Source organism: Falco cherrug, chromosome 5 (assembly GCF_023634085.1).
Source record: "Falco cherrug isolate bFalChe1 chromosome 5, bFalChe1.pri, whole genome shotgun sequence".
Classification (NCBI taxonomy): domain Eukaryota; kingdom Metazoa; phylum Chordata; class Aves; order Falconiformes; family Falconidae; genus Falco; species Falco cherrug.
In genome coordinates this window covers 25053755-25067482 of record NC_073701.1, presented here as the reverse complement: position 1 = coordinate 25067482, position 13728 = coordinate 25053755, and the positions used below count along the sequence as shown (strand labels likewise).

General features: G+C 46.9%; 1 protein-coding gene across 5 annotated transcripts in view; it reads left to right on the top strand.

Moving 5' to 3' along the window:
• IQSEC3 (IQ motif and Sec7 domain ArfGEF 3) overlaps positions 1-13728 on the top strand; it is a 106977-nt gene that overhangs the window by 61635 nt on the left and 31614 nt on the right. For all 5 annotated transcript variants that reach the window (XM_055712195.1, XM_055712198.1, XM_055712193.1 and 2 more), the window contains exons 3-4: positions 4060-4348; positions 10681-11774. In XM_055712195.1, coding sequence (XP_055568170.1) covers positions 4060-4348; positions 10681-11774 — 1383 coding nt within the window. The remainder of the gene's footprint in view (positions 1-4059; positions 4349-10680; positions 11775-13728) is intronic.

Genomic DNA, 13728 nt, shown 5'->3' with positions numbered 1-13728 from the left:
TTGGTATATATATACATACCTGGGGGGTTGACCGGTGCGGGCAGGCCATTGCTTGGGGTCAGCGGGTGGTGGGCAGTTGCGTTGTGTACCTCGTGTTCCTTCTTTTCCCTCTGGATTTTATTCTTTCTCTCCCCCTTTTCATTCTAACTGTTATTGTCACCATTGTTATTATTGTTCTTTCATTTTTATTCTATTGCAATTCTTAAATTTTTCTTGTCTTAACCCTCGAGTTTTACATTCCTTTCCAACTCTCCTCCCCATCCCTCTGGGTGAGGGGGAAGTGAGCGAGTGGCTGCGTCGTACTCAATTACCAGCCAGGGTTAAACCACAGCAGTTTGTCTTTTCTTTTTGGAGATTTTTTCCCCATTAAGTAAAACTGGTTCCACTTTTTTTTTTTTCTTCACAAAAGAACATGTAGAAACTATTCCCACTTCAGCAAGAGTATTTGCTATTGCTTTCCGAACAGCACAACAGCCAAACCAGCAGGGGGTTAAAAAATTTATATTTAGCATAGAAACATCTAGCTGAAAAATGCCTTTGAGTGCTTCAGTGGAATCTGGTTTTGATTTGACCGAATTTTGACCCTCAGAAAATTCCATGTATAAGCACAATACATTCTGTATGGTTGTATTCACTGGGCTCAGAGCATGCATGGAGGAGAAAGGCAAGGTTATATGTGTACGTGTTGTTAGCTTACATCCTTATCCTAGCACAGTGACTTTAGGGGCTTCAGTTATGTTATGCACTGTGAGCAGGAACACTGAGCTTGGTGGTGCTTTGCACACATCTGTGACTGAACGGGTGCGCTTAGTGCTTGCAGTCTTAGGGCCCTCCTGTGTCTTGAGGAATAACCTAAATGCCTATTGAGGTTAAAGGGGCTTCAGAGCATTTTGGGTTGGTCCAACGCCCTTTGCCTCATTGGCCAGGGTAAGAATCAGGTCCAGGGAGGGTTACCTAGGGTCCGACACAGCCCAGTCATCAATGGGTAGGTCCATGGTGATGAGGCAGGTCCAAGGTCAAGCTGGGGAGTCAGCCTGCGTGTCAGAATCCAGATCAAGTGTGTCCATGGCCATGCACAGGGGAAGGCTGTGGCAGAGCTGGAGACCAGCATTCTACAGCGTTGCTGAGGCAGGGACTGACTGATCTGGGCTGGGCTGAAAAGGGGGAACTGTGAGGGGATACTTGTGGGGACCCCAGGTGAGGGTGGTCAGGCCACTAAGGTCTACTAGTGCACTAAGGGCCCTGACAAGGCTTTCCAGAAAGCCTGGAGAATTTTCATATCTGGAGATATTAAAGAGTTGACTGACTGAAGGCCCAGATCAACCTTATCTGTCTTTGAAAATGGCTCTGCTTTGAGCAGGGAGTTGGAATAGACACTTCCAGTCTTCCTTCCCTGCCTAGATTATTCTGCGATCCTCCAAAGCCTGCTGGTTTTTCCTCTATATTAGCAGTGCATGCAGGATATCCTGTCACTATGAATGTTACGCACTTAGACTCCAAACTGTGTGCGACAGAAAGCCAAACAGGTAGCATATACTAGAGGTGATGTACAGCCTTACAGAGCAATGAGGCTGAACGCTGCAAACTCTTAGGCCCACACTTCACGTTCTACCATGAGCAGTCAGTGGAGGTCCTCAGAAAAACAGAGTTAAGCATATGTGCAAGTGTTTAGAGGACCATCATGTCAGGGAATATTTGCTGGCATTTAGAGTCCATTCATGCTCCAAGGGAAGTCAACTAGCTCCCTAGTCTACTGCCTCGGGCCCTGATCTGCCCTGAAGAAAGTCTGCATAGCACACCGTGCACTGTGGCCTTGACTCAGCAGAGCGATTTGTGCTATGTGTCTTGCTGAATCAGAGCTTATGTGTCTAGCTGAAGTTGCTTTGTAGGGCACAGTCTGTTTCCCACTGAAATACTTGTGAGGCTTTTGGCATGCACTTCAATGAAAACATGATCAAATCTATGTCACCTGGCCACCTCTTGAGCTGAGGATAAAAATTACTGCTCTGCTGGTTAAAATGAGAATGTATAGAACAGGGTCTGACAATAAAAATGTTACAGTGAGAGATGTAAGGGAAATGCCTTTTATTGATGTTTCCTGCAATGTGGATGGACATAGAAGAGATGGAGTTAAAAATGGGTACTTCACATGTACATCTTCAGGTGTAGCAAAAAATATTCAATTATATAGTATCAAGAATAGAACAAGGAAAGATTTTGTAAGGTATACTACCTAAAAGAAGAGTGTTATGGCTCATTTTAATGGTAGTATTTCCTGATTGATGGTTATGCAAATGTCATCTTAATATGCTTTGATAAAGTTAGTTATATAGCATTTATGTAAGAGACTGGTTTCTTCTGTGGATTTATTTTTTAAGTCTAACTGATGACTACATGCATGTGTATAAAAGGACAAACTTTCTACCTTTAAATCCTTCATCTTTCTTAGTTCTGAAGGTGTGGTACTGTCTTTGACTAATCTGATTTGGAGCCCTTTTAGAAACTGTGGGAATATTTCTAAATTTGATTGTTAAATCTACTGAACAGAAGAGCTGCCATTGGAGAGAATAAACTTCCTTTTGAAGTACTAGTAAGTATGCAGAAGTGCTCCGAGGCTTAGGAGGCAAAGTCTATTTACAGTTAGAAGACTTGGGCTCATAAATGCTTACAGCACTTTCGAAAATGAGACTTAAATGCTTCTAAAGTAATTTGGGCACTACAGAAAATCATATCTAATTTCCCTGATTTTGCTCTGACACCAACACCAATCATAAAATGATTTGTTATCTAGATGATAGCAGAACTGGTCGTATGTGGACCAAATCCAAGAGAAAAAAATGGGATTTGGAAGTGAATTAAATAATTTAATGGTGTTTAAATGTGGGAGGCAGTACATATCCTTGGTTTCAATGAAATTAAATGCATTGGTTCTGTAGTAATTATTTCCAAACTAGATGTTGCCGTCAGCTCAATACTCAGCCGCTGGAAACCAGTGGAGCTGTATCTGGTGTACACGGTGCAGTAGAACCCAGAGTCCATGCAGACTGGCCAGGACACTCTTGGAAAACATATATTATTCCTCTGCAGCCACTTGGAAGGAGACTAATATAACAACAAACAAACACTCTCATGGTTCAAACACTGCCCCAGAATACCAAAATGTTGTTTGAAATTGGATGATTTTGGAAAATATTTGGCAAGAGAGGTTAACGACAGGCTTCCTCAGGACTTCAATGGATCAGACCTACGCTAATCCCATCCTGCTTGGGGCAGCGTGTCAGCTCTCTTAGAGTGCACTGTTGTCAGGCCCTGGCTTCACACACTTACTGCTGTGGCTGACAGGAGAAAAGTGTTTTCCTTGCTCCACAAGATCTCAGTGGCACAACAATCTGTGGGTCAGAAAGAAATGGCTTCTTTCATGGAAGCTCTGCAGCCTGCTATGGCTGTGTTGCAGACATGCTTTGAAGAGTCAGGACCTCAGGGCTGGCTGGCTCTGTTGCATTTATATACCCTGAGCTCTGCAAGAGTTCCTCTGGAAACCCTGCAACGTTCAGCTGCCACTGCCCCAATTCCCACATGCCCTTAGAAACTCCAGGGGAAAACTGGATCCTTAGGATCCAGGCCCCATGCCAAATGGGACTCTGGGATGCACAAGGAGATGCTGGGCAGTAGGCAGCAAGGGCATAGGGGTGACTGCCAGCTGCTAGCTACTCCAGAGAGCAGGAGACATGTCCGTAGGCCATGACACCCTCCTTGGCTCCTCACTTCTAACTGCAGCACCTCAAGCAGAGGCAGCCGGGCAGCTCCGGGATTCACAGGACTGGTTCATGCAGTGTGTGCAGCTCAGGTGCCTGCTCTTAGGGAGAGAGGGACCAGGGCTTTGGCTGCATCAACCTAGAGTCCTGATCCATCACTGAGAGAGACCCCTCACAGCCCAGGCTTCCTAAACATTTAAAATGCAGCTCAGTGAATGACTGTAGCAAACAACAATAAACATAATCATAAACAAAACATAATAAAAACAAATAAAAAAAGCGAAACGTTGCGTTTTGTTCACAGTGACGATCCCAGCGGTTCCACAAGCAAGAAAGCCGGGTGTGAAACGGAGGATCCGAAGGAGGCCGGCAGACAGAGTGGCCAGGAAGGCAGGTCCGACACCCTGACGCTAAAAGCCCAGCATGCGGAGCTCCAAGAAGAGCAGGCAGCGGGGTGTTCCCCTCTGGTGCAGAAGGCGAGCCTCCACCACACGGGCTCCCCAGTGAGAGTGCAGCGCAGCAAAGGGACGGCCTCGTGTTCCCATGCAGCTGCCTCCGATTATGAGCTCTCCCTTGACCTAAAGAATAAACAGGTACAGAGGCTTCCTCCTCAGGCTGTGGGAGAAGGGGACGGGGTGGGTGGGACTGCATTGGCACTGTGGTGGGAGTCTTTCAGCAAATACTTCAGCCTTTTGTTCACCTTGAGCTTTCGCCCCGCCTGAGCAGGCCTGGCCCTTTGGCTCTGTGGGGCTGATGGAGGAAGTAGCTTCCCCACCTCTGACTGCAACACCCTTTCTCACAAGGCTCTGCTCCTTGTTGCCTGGGTTCTGTGGTCCAAAATGGACCCAGATACTCACTTGTGACTGTAGACTTAGAGACAGGTTGTGGGCAGCCAAGAGCTGCGGCATCCAGAGATACTGCCTTGCTCACAAGCGTACAGTACCTGTAGGGCTCACAGCAACTGATTGTCCAAAAGACCACCCTCATGGGAGAGGTCTCTGAGAGCCATCTTGCCCTCTTGGATCACGCTGGGCAGGCCCCCAGTGCAGTTCCACGATAGCCTCTTCAAAGCATGAGCTTTCAGGGGAAGTGGGGTTTACTCAGTGAGTATCCTGCGCTGTGTCTTATCATGGTATTTGTGTATTGGTACCATGACTGCCTTCAATCCAGCGATGGATGCTGAAGAGACAGGCAGGTTTACCAGGCTGAGAGAAAAAGATTCAGTTCTTGAAGTTGCAGGCCTTGCCTCCTGTGCCCAAGGCTACAGCCTAGCTCCAGAGCACAAGTGTATCCATCTCTAGATGCATGTCCTGATAGGCTCCCAGCAGGGGATCGCAGAACAGGGGCTAATAGCAGCTGGCCTCCTCACTCAAAGGCAATGAGGTGGAACATGCCCCTCACTACCCTGTGTCTCTGTAAATTACAGCCTAGGAATGCTGTTGTGCAAAACAAAACCTAAAGAATCGTTTCTGACTTCCCTGGGATGGCAGCTCAACCATAGGCTGTTTGATATGCAGACCCTGCAGTATGTGAGATGAAGAAGACAAGCAAACATTAGTGACAGTGTCCAGATTACTTTCAGTGGGAGGATTCAGTGGGAACTGTGCTATTCCAGATGAAGGGTCTTGGCTAATGAGGTTTCCACAGAAGAAGCTCCTGCTTCTGGAACATCTCTCTGCCACTTCCCTCAAGGCTTTGCTGCTGTCCCTAAATGTGCATGTCAGATCAATAGCCCAATAAATTCCCAAGCAGAAAAGAGACCGTGGCTCTTTAGCTCTGTCTTTCTCAAAATACTGCATACTCAATTCAGATGGAATTCTTGCTTCAGACCATGGGAAGAGACTAATTAACTGGCTTCACAAACTAATGCGACATATCCTCAGGGTGGGCGAGATCTTGGCTGCTATATATGGGCTAAGCCTTCTTGATGTCCTAGAGCTGCTCCGATTTGTCTTGGGGAGTGTCTGTCCTGCATTATTTTAGCTTTAAGGCCATGTTGTCCTATCACTGTTCTTGCAGCAGAGGCCAGACCTGCCCTGGATGCATGTGAGACAGAGAGACATGTTAACTGCTCGTTCATTAAATTCTAGTGCCTCACAGTACTGACCTTGCAGGGACTTAGCCTGTCGTAGGTGAAACCACTTTTCTCACAGCAAAAGGGGCTTAAAGTATGTGTGCTGTGTGCTCCTCCAGCCTGATGGATGTCCTCAGTGGATTGCCTCCAGCTCTGGAAGGGGAGATTTTCAAGGAGTGAAGAGTATTAATTCTTCCAGTCTTGCACTCTAGTATGTGTTTTCTTAAGTATTCCTATCAATCTACTTGTAAGGCAGTTCTCTTGAATGGGAATAAGGGTGATAGGACCCTCACAGCACTGTCCCAGTAGTTTCCTAGTCATAGCAAAAATTGTAAGACATTAATAGAACTTAGAGTAAGAAAAACAGGTGGAAGGAGACATTTTTAGTCTTACAGTGTAGTTGAAGTCACTTTTACCTTTTGGGAGAGGACTGGGGAAGGAGAATAGTGTACAGCCTCCTCTGGAGGGCTTGGAGGTGTAGGTCATCTACCAGCCATTGCCTCTCAGCATCATACTAGAGGGTTGCAGGGTGGGGAATGGCTCTCCTTGTTTTCTAACCCATGAAACAGAGCATGCTGACAACACACAGAGCAGAAGTACACTATGCTGGGAGGCTGGAGAGGAAACCCAAGTGCTGAAGTTCCCCTATGTTTTGACTCTTGTAATGTTGGGGAAATGGAGGGGATCACAGGAAAGAGGAGCATGCTTTCAGTCGTTACACTTCTGCAGTGCTGAAGGATGGTAGATGTCCCATGGATGGAGGGAAATGTCCCATTAACGCATGGCCCATATAGCAGTGTCCTTCCATTGTGAAAGATTGGTGGGAGGGAGAGGCGTTAAGAGTGGGTGATAGAGAACATGTATGCTCTGTATGTCTTTTTATTTTTTTATAATGCATGCATTGAATTGAGTGACTCAGATGCTGTCACTGAGCCTGATTCTTTCCTTGTTAACATGGTGGCATGTCGCCATGCTCAGTGGCAACCTGAGTGGAGAACCAGTGCTAACTGAGAATAAGATCAGGCCCATTCTCTCATGGCAGATTTCTGAATTTATGCCTACGGGCAACAAAGCCGTGGGGTGTGCACCTCAAATATTTGGCCATATCCAGGCCTGGCACTTTGGCTTGCCTTAGGCTGACCTTGTTAAAGCTCCTTTCATGTGCAGTCCCTCATGGCAATGGATATTTCCCAGCCATTTCTAATTCAGCCACAAGGCCTGAATTGCTCAGGCTGAGTGTTCATATTGAGGCCCAGAAATGTATTAAGCTAATTATTCTTTGAAATCTCCCCAGCCCCCCTCCTGCTTTTCTCTTGCTTTGGCACCGGCTATCGGATAATTCCCCAGAGAAGAGTAGCTTTAAGTAGGCAATTACTTGTGATTCATAGGGTTTATTAGGAGTGAGAGAAGGCCAATCATGTCTGGCCTTTCTCGCCTCTCGAATGGGAAGAGAAGGTTCCTCCAGCAAGCCAGACATACATCTCCATTACCTGTGACTGCTGTGGTGCTAATGGATGCCCTTTCCTCCTCTGGAGAGGAAGAAAACAGGCCACAGCTGTGTGAAATCTTTAATTCCTCTGGAGTGTCAGTTAGCTCAACCTGGTAGCATGTCTCAGACATCAGTAGACAGTAAATGGCTGGGCTGTATCAAGGAGAGAGAGACAGAGACCCACTCCTACCAAGCAAAGGTGGGGAGGGCACTTATCTGTGGACGTACTGCTTCTAGCCTTGGCAGTCTTCTCAAGCATCCTTTGCACCAGTCTCCGGTCCTTGTTATCCCAGCTGCAAGAGCTGTAGGACTGCCTTTGCTTTGGACAGGGCCGGATAGCAACGGACCACATGCCGCACATGTCCTTGCATGCCTGGTATGAGCTGGAGAACAAGCTAGGTTGGAAGTCCTCTCACTTTACATCTTGTTCTGCTCCTTAATGCCTTAGCCCTTTGGGAGGACTGAGATAATGGACTGCAAAAAGCTGGCAATGTTTCATCAAGGTACTGACAGCTTGCGCTGTTCCTTTAGACTTTTAGAAGGATCTCTCCTCTTAGTAATTATTAAAGTCTGCCTTTTTGGGAGCTGTTCTTGCATGAGATAAACTGGCCTTTTACTTCAGATAAGCAGTGACATCTTGTCTTGGCCTCTAATAAGATCAAGGTATATGAAATTCATGTTCTCAGAATGGCTGTCACCTCCTTGGAAACCTCATTTAATTGTAAGGCTCTTCCTTCTGCCTTATTTTGCATTTTACTATTATTCTGTCCCTCAGATACCTGTGTCTGTCCTTCCCATTTGTTCCTCTTTCCCTCCCAACACAATTAGCTCTACATTTTCATTAACCTGACCATTATATTAAGTGTTCATGGTCAGTTGTCAGTAATAACTGTCTGGGTTGGGCCTGTGCAGGTTACTGGTTTAATTTGCATTTATCTGCATGAGCCTTCCTCATGAAGGGAAGAGCCAAGGGATAGCTCAGTCTCTTTCCAGGGAGGCCAGCTCTGAAGAGATGTGTCAGGAGTGCTGGTTTTATGGTGGGATTTAAGATGGTCATTTTGGAAAGAAGGAAAAAGAACCCAAGTAAAACCCTTCTGCTTGCTACCCAGAATCTCTTTTTGTCCCTGTATTCCTCTTTCTTGCCACATCAAACTATGGGGATAAGCAGAGGCCTTGTTTATCCAAAAAACCTACTGACAGGTCTTGTGGTGAATGTACATGAATCCATGATCATTGTGTGGGTGATTTTTAGCACCAGTTCTGCAGAATGTTTCTGGGAGGGCTGCAGGGCAAGTACTAGGCCAATGTTCTTTAAACTGGGAGTAAGCAGAAGTCTGAGCCAGCTGCTTCTACAGCTGCACTGGCCTACCCCATTGCTAAGCAAATTGCTAGCATGTCTCACTGCTGGGCTTTGATGCTTGCTTTGGACAGACATCAATTCAAGGGCAAGGCAAACAGAAAACCTTACGTTTGAGTACAAGGCAAAGGGTTCCTACTTCATTTCCAGAGAGAGAAATATGAAAGGATGTGCGCTACTCTTCCCCCCACCCCTCCCCCCTCCTTCCAGAAACTGCAGCCTCCCATCCACTGCAGCAAGATCCCTGGACCTGTTGCTGCCTGAGGTGATGGGGTGCCTGTGGATAAGGCCTTCAGTACTTACTCCAGCAGCCATGACGCCAGTGCAGGGACAGAATGTCTGGGGTCATGTTGTTCCTCTGTTCCCATCATCTCCCAAGGTCATATTGTCTTCCCCTACTTCCAGAGGAGTTAGTACTGGAAAGATGCCAGAGGTGATTTGCACTTCTCACAGCTGTCATTCCAGGCCTTCACTTGTACGTAGATCACTCACTGATGGTTTTATCTGCAACTCATGTAGTGTTACAAAAAAAGGAAAAGAAGAAGGAAGCCAATGACATGACTTTGCAAGCTGAGGCTCATGCCTCAGTCTCACTTTGACTACAAAACCAGTTTGCACTTAAACTCAGATCTTCTGTGAGCTCAGTCCTTCATCCTGTGAGTACTGGGCCAGCAAGGCATAGCGAGGGTCAAGTTGTAGATCTGCTAATGAGCTCATACTCACCACATGAATGATGTAGTGAATCCTTTGTTAATTCAGGACTGATTTTACCAGCACTCTCAGTGCTGCACTTCACCTTTTTTTGGCTTTTCCACATCTGCACACACACATATATACACTACAGTCTGCGCATGTGCTTTGCCCTACAAAGTGCCAAAATGCAGAGTTTAGCTCATAGTTCAGCCAAAACCTCACTGGATGTAGTTCCAAGTTTATTCTTCTTTCGTCTTCAGTCCCATCATCCACCATCATCTTCACACTGTCCCCCTTGTCCTCCATCAGTCACTCACTGGAACAAAGTCATCTAACATTCTCCTGTAGCATGCTTGTGAAGGCCCAGCTGCAGAGGAAGAGTGAAGGGGTTACCAGGAAGTATAAATACTAGACTACGTAAGAGAAATTACCATACATACTTGCTTTGCTGAAGCCTGTTGAGGTGCTACTTAGCTGTGAGTCTATGTATTTACATGTGTGTTTGTGGTTATCAGCTCTCAGGAAGGAGGAAATCCTCCTTCTACTTCTTCTTAGTATTTTGTCTCAACATTTAAAATAATATTTTTTTTACCATTCAAAACTGAAAGTCTTTCTTTTCTTGGGTAGTTTTCATTTCGCTGCTGGCTGACACCTGAAAAACTCAGATATCAGAAAGGCAGGCACTTTGGGATTCAGAGTGCTTTTTAAAAGACACGGAACAAACCCAGCCTCCACTAACTTCTATGCAAGCTGGTGATTCTCAACAGTTCCTATGATCAAGCCAACATTTTCTGCATTTAAAAATTAACTTTTCTTCCCTTTTTCTGAATGGTTTCTCCTTTCCCTGAGAATATTTCCTAAGGTGACTAAGGAGTAGAGGAGCATTAGTAACACCCTGAGACAAGGGATGATGCTTGACATTACCAGAGCACAGCTTTGTCTTCGGAGCAGGAAGACACACTGCTGGAACACTGTATTTGCAGTGATGAGCTTGCCCTAAAGGCCAACAGAAGTGGGTCTACAAGGAAAGGGCACCTCCAGGCTCCAGCTTGTATGGCTGCCATTCTAGGAAGAGGCATGGTCATGTTACAGCTGTGAGGAAGCTCAAAGTACTGATGCTTTAGCCAGCCATGCCCAAAGGTGGGGGGGCTTCTGTTGAAATCAGGGACACAGCAGTGCAGGAAAAAGCTAATTCAGTGTTTGACGTTCCTCTGACAGTCATTACAGACTAATCAGCATAGGAACTGGGGTAACAGAAAGCCATCAGAAGTCAATTAGCAAAAAATAACATTCCTGTTTCTATGTCTTTCAGATCGAAATGCTAGAGCACAAATACGGCGGTCACCTGGTATCTCGCAGGGCAGCCTGCACCATCCAGACTGCTTTCCGGCAGTACCAGCTCAGCAAAAACTTTGAGAAGATCCGCAACTCACTGCTGGAGAGCCGCATGCCACGCCGCATCTCTCTGAGGAAAGTCCGGGTCCAGAACTCAGAGAGCTTCTCCGCTGAGAAAGCCCTGGTGGAGGGGTACAACTTTGTAGGCATCCCATTGGTGAGGTCCCCATCTTTGCCAGCCACCATCAGTGGGGCACTGACAGAGTTGGAGGACTCCTTCACGGAACAAGTTCAGTCCCTGGCCAAGTCTATTGATGATGCTCTCAGCACCTGGAGCCTGAAGACCATGTGCTCACTCCAAGATGGTGGCTCATACCAGATAAGGGAGACCTTCAGTGCTAGCTCCATGCAGCCAAACCAAGACTTAGAAGCTGAGCTGCAGGACAAGGAGAAGGAGGAAGGGCTTCTGCCAGATACCCTACCCAAGAGCAGCAGCACTCTCATGATGGCTTTTCGAGATGTCACAGTCCAGATTGACAACAAGAACATCTCTGTCTCATCATCTACCTCGGTGTCCATGGCAAACTGCCTCAGCAGCAATGCTCAGGCGGGGCTCTCTCAGGCTACCAAGGCTGAAGAAAGCCCAGGAGAGGGGGAGGGAGAAGCCAGTGAACCACCAGCTGCTCCAGAGAGCTTACCTGAGTCCGGAGCTCTCCAGAACAGCCACACTTTCACCGAGGTGAATGTCAGTACTAATGGCACAGCAGACAGCAGTGCTGAGCCTGGGCAGATAGCAGTGCAGAAGCTCCAGTTTGATGCTAGCAATGAGACGGGGCAAAGCAAAGGCTCTGAGTCTGAGAATGCAGACAACTCAGAGCAGCTGAGCAGCAGCAGCACCTCCACTTCAGCCAAGTCAGCCTCTGAGGTATCCTCAAAAGAAGCACTTCAGGCCATGATCCTCAGCCTCCCAAGGTACCACTGCGAGAACCCAGCTAGCTGCAAGTCTCCCACACTTTCCACAGACACCATGAGGAAGCGCCTCTACCGCATTGGGCTGAACCTCTTTAATATGTAAGTGTCCTCTTTTGTGTTCACCAGCCTATTTCATGCCTCACAGGAACAGGTGATAGCAGACTCTTGGTCTAGATCCATCTCCAGGAAAGTTCTTTCATATTCAAAAGTGTGACTACATGGGTGTGCAAATGGCTGCCTAGAAGCGTTTTCCTTAAAGTCCTCCAAGTGCTGTCTGGATCTTCTGCCCAACAGAGGAGCAAGCCTAGTACCCCATGAGTAGGGTCCATGCTGTCCTGAATTGCTGTTCATTTGGCATCCACCATCTGAGTCTGGGGTCTAGGCCCCTGTTCCACTCTGCTGCAAAGGAACAAGCATAGCTGGGACAGTAAACCCAGCCCTGGTTACTCAATATGGGGCATTTCCAAGTAAAGAGGGAGACAGAGGTAGAGCTGAGCTTAGTTAGCCCAGATTGAGTGCTCTGGCTGTCATTTTCATTCTGGTATTTGGGTAGATTCTCACCTGACAGACCAGGTTTAGTCATCTCAGTCTCTCACACATCTAGGTCTGATATCCTGTGAAAAGGCTGTAGACGTGAAAGCAAAAGCAGAGCAGCCCAGAGATTACCATCAGAAGAGGTTAACTTCAGGGGTCACACAGAGTCTATTTTGGATTGGCAGAAAGCAGCTGAACTCCTATAAGGAGCTTTAGATTTGTTTGTTGCCTTTCCATGAGACTTTTCTCATCTAAACAGGCCATGAGAAATCCTGGGTTTTCCTTCATCATCACACTCATCTTACGCTGTCTTGGCTTCTATTTGAGTCCCCTGATGAAGGTGCTGGGGATGTAGCGCACCCATACTAGAAGAATGTTTTGCCACACGTTAGCATGGGCCTTTTGGTCAGAGCAAGGACTATTATGCAATCCTAGGCAGAAGTTTTGCACAGACAAGGAGCTATGCACGGGATTTATATATGTGAACTATGGAGGCTGTGGGCTCCAGGAGGCAGGAACCTGTAAGAGAAGTTTTTAGGACTGGGCTCAGAACACATCCAGAACCGAAGTGTTATTAGAGCAGATAGGCTTGGCACTTTCACAGAACCAAGGAGCACATTTTACTAGCTCTGAGATCAGGCTGTGAACAGGTGAGTTCATGTGTATATATCAAAGTCATGTTCATGTGCATGTATCAAAAGAGCACACAGATTGCCTGATGAACACAAGCAGGCTGGAATGAGAGAAGGTAGGAGCCAGACACAGGTGGGGGTTGATTATGATAGAGATAGTTCCAGGTCCACACAGATATTCTGGTGTTTGTGTTGGGACAGGTGCACTTCTGGAGGGGGGACACAGCACTCATGTGTCTGCTGCTGTTTCAGTATTCTCAGCCATGCGTAGCAGGAGTCCCTCCACCGAGCGTGTTTTCCTTTGGTTCCTGCACAGTTGACGTGAGCACTGATGTGAAGATAAAGCAGGAGTGAAAATGTTTTTTCCCAGCATCTCCTCCTCCCTCAGTCTGCCTGGCACACACATTCATGTGATAGATTAGCAGCGCTAGGTCTGTTTTAGGGAAGCAGCTTTGCCATTCTGCTTCATTCAGTGACCTGGGTTCACTGCATCTTGCAGGTCCCTGTGGGATAGACTTACTGTGGAGCTCTGAAACACAACTTGCTAGCTAAGCCTCCCCTGCTCCCTTGAAACTAGCTGATGAAATCATGTGTGGTAACCTGTAATGCTCAGTTTTCCTGACAAAAAATTGGAGGACAGGGCAGGAAGGAACTGTCCTGTTAGCTTTGGGGAGTGAAGCCTTTTTTTTTTTATTCTCTGATCAGGATCTAAGGAACACATGGCTCCCCTTGTGACACCCTAGTGCACCTCCATCCAGAGGGAAGGCCGTTGAGCTTTCTGCAGATATTTAGTTGTTGGTTTCCCTGTCAATTTCTAGCAAGGAGCCAGTTTACTGTCACAGGGTTTGCGATGTGGGCACCAACCCACAGGGCATGGAGCTGAGGCC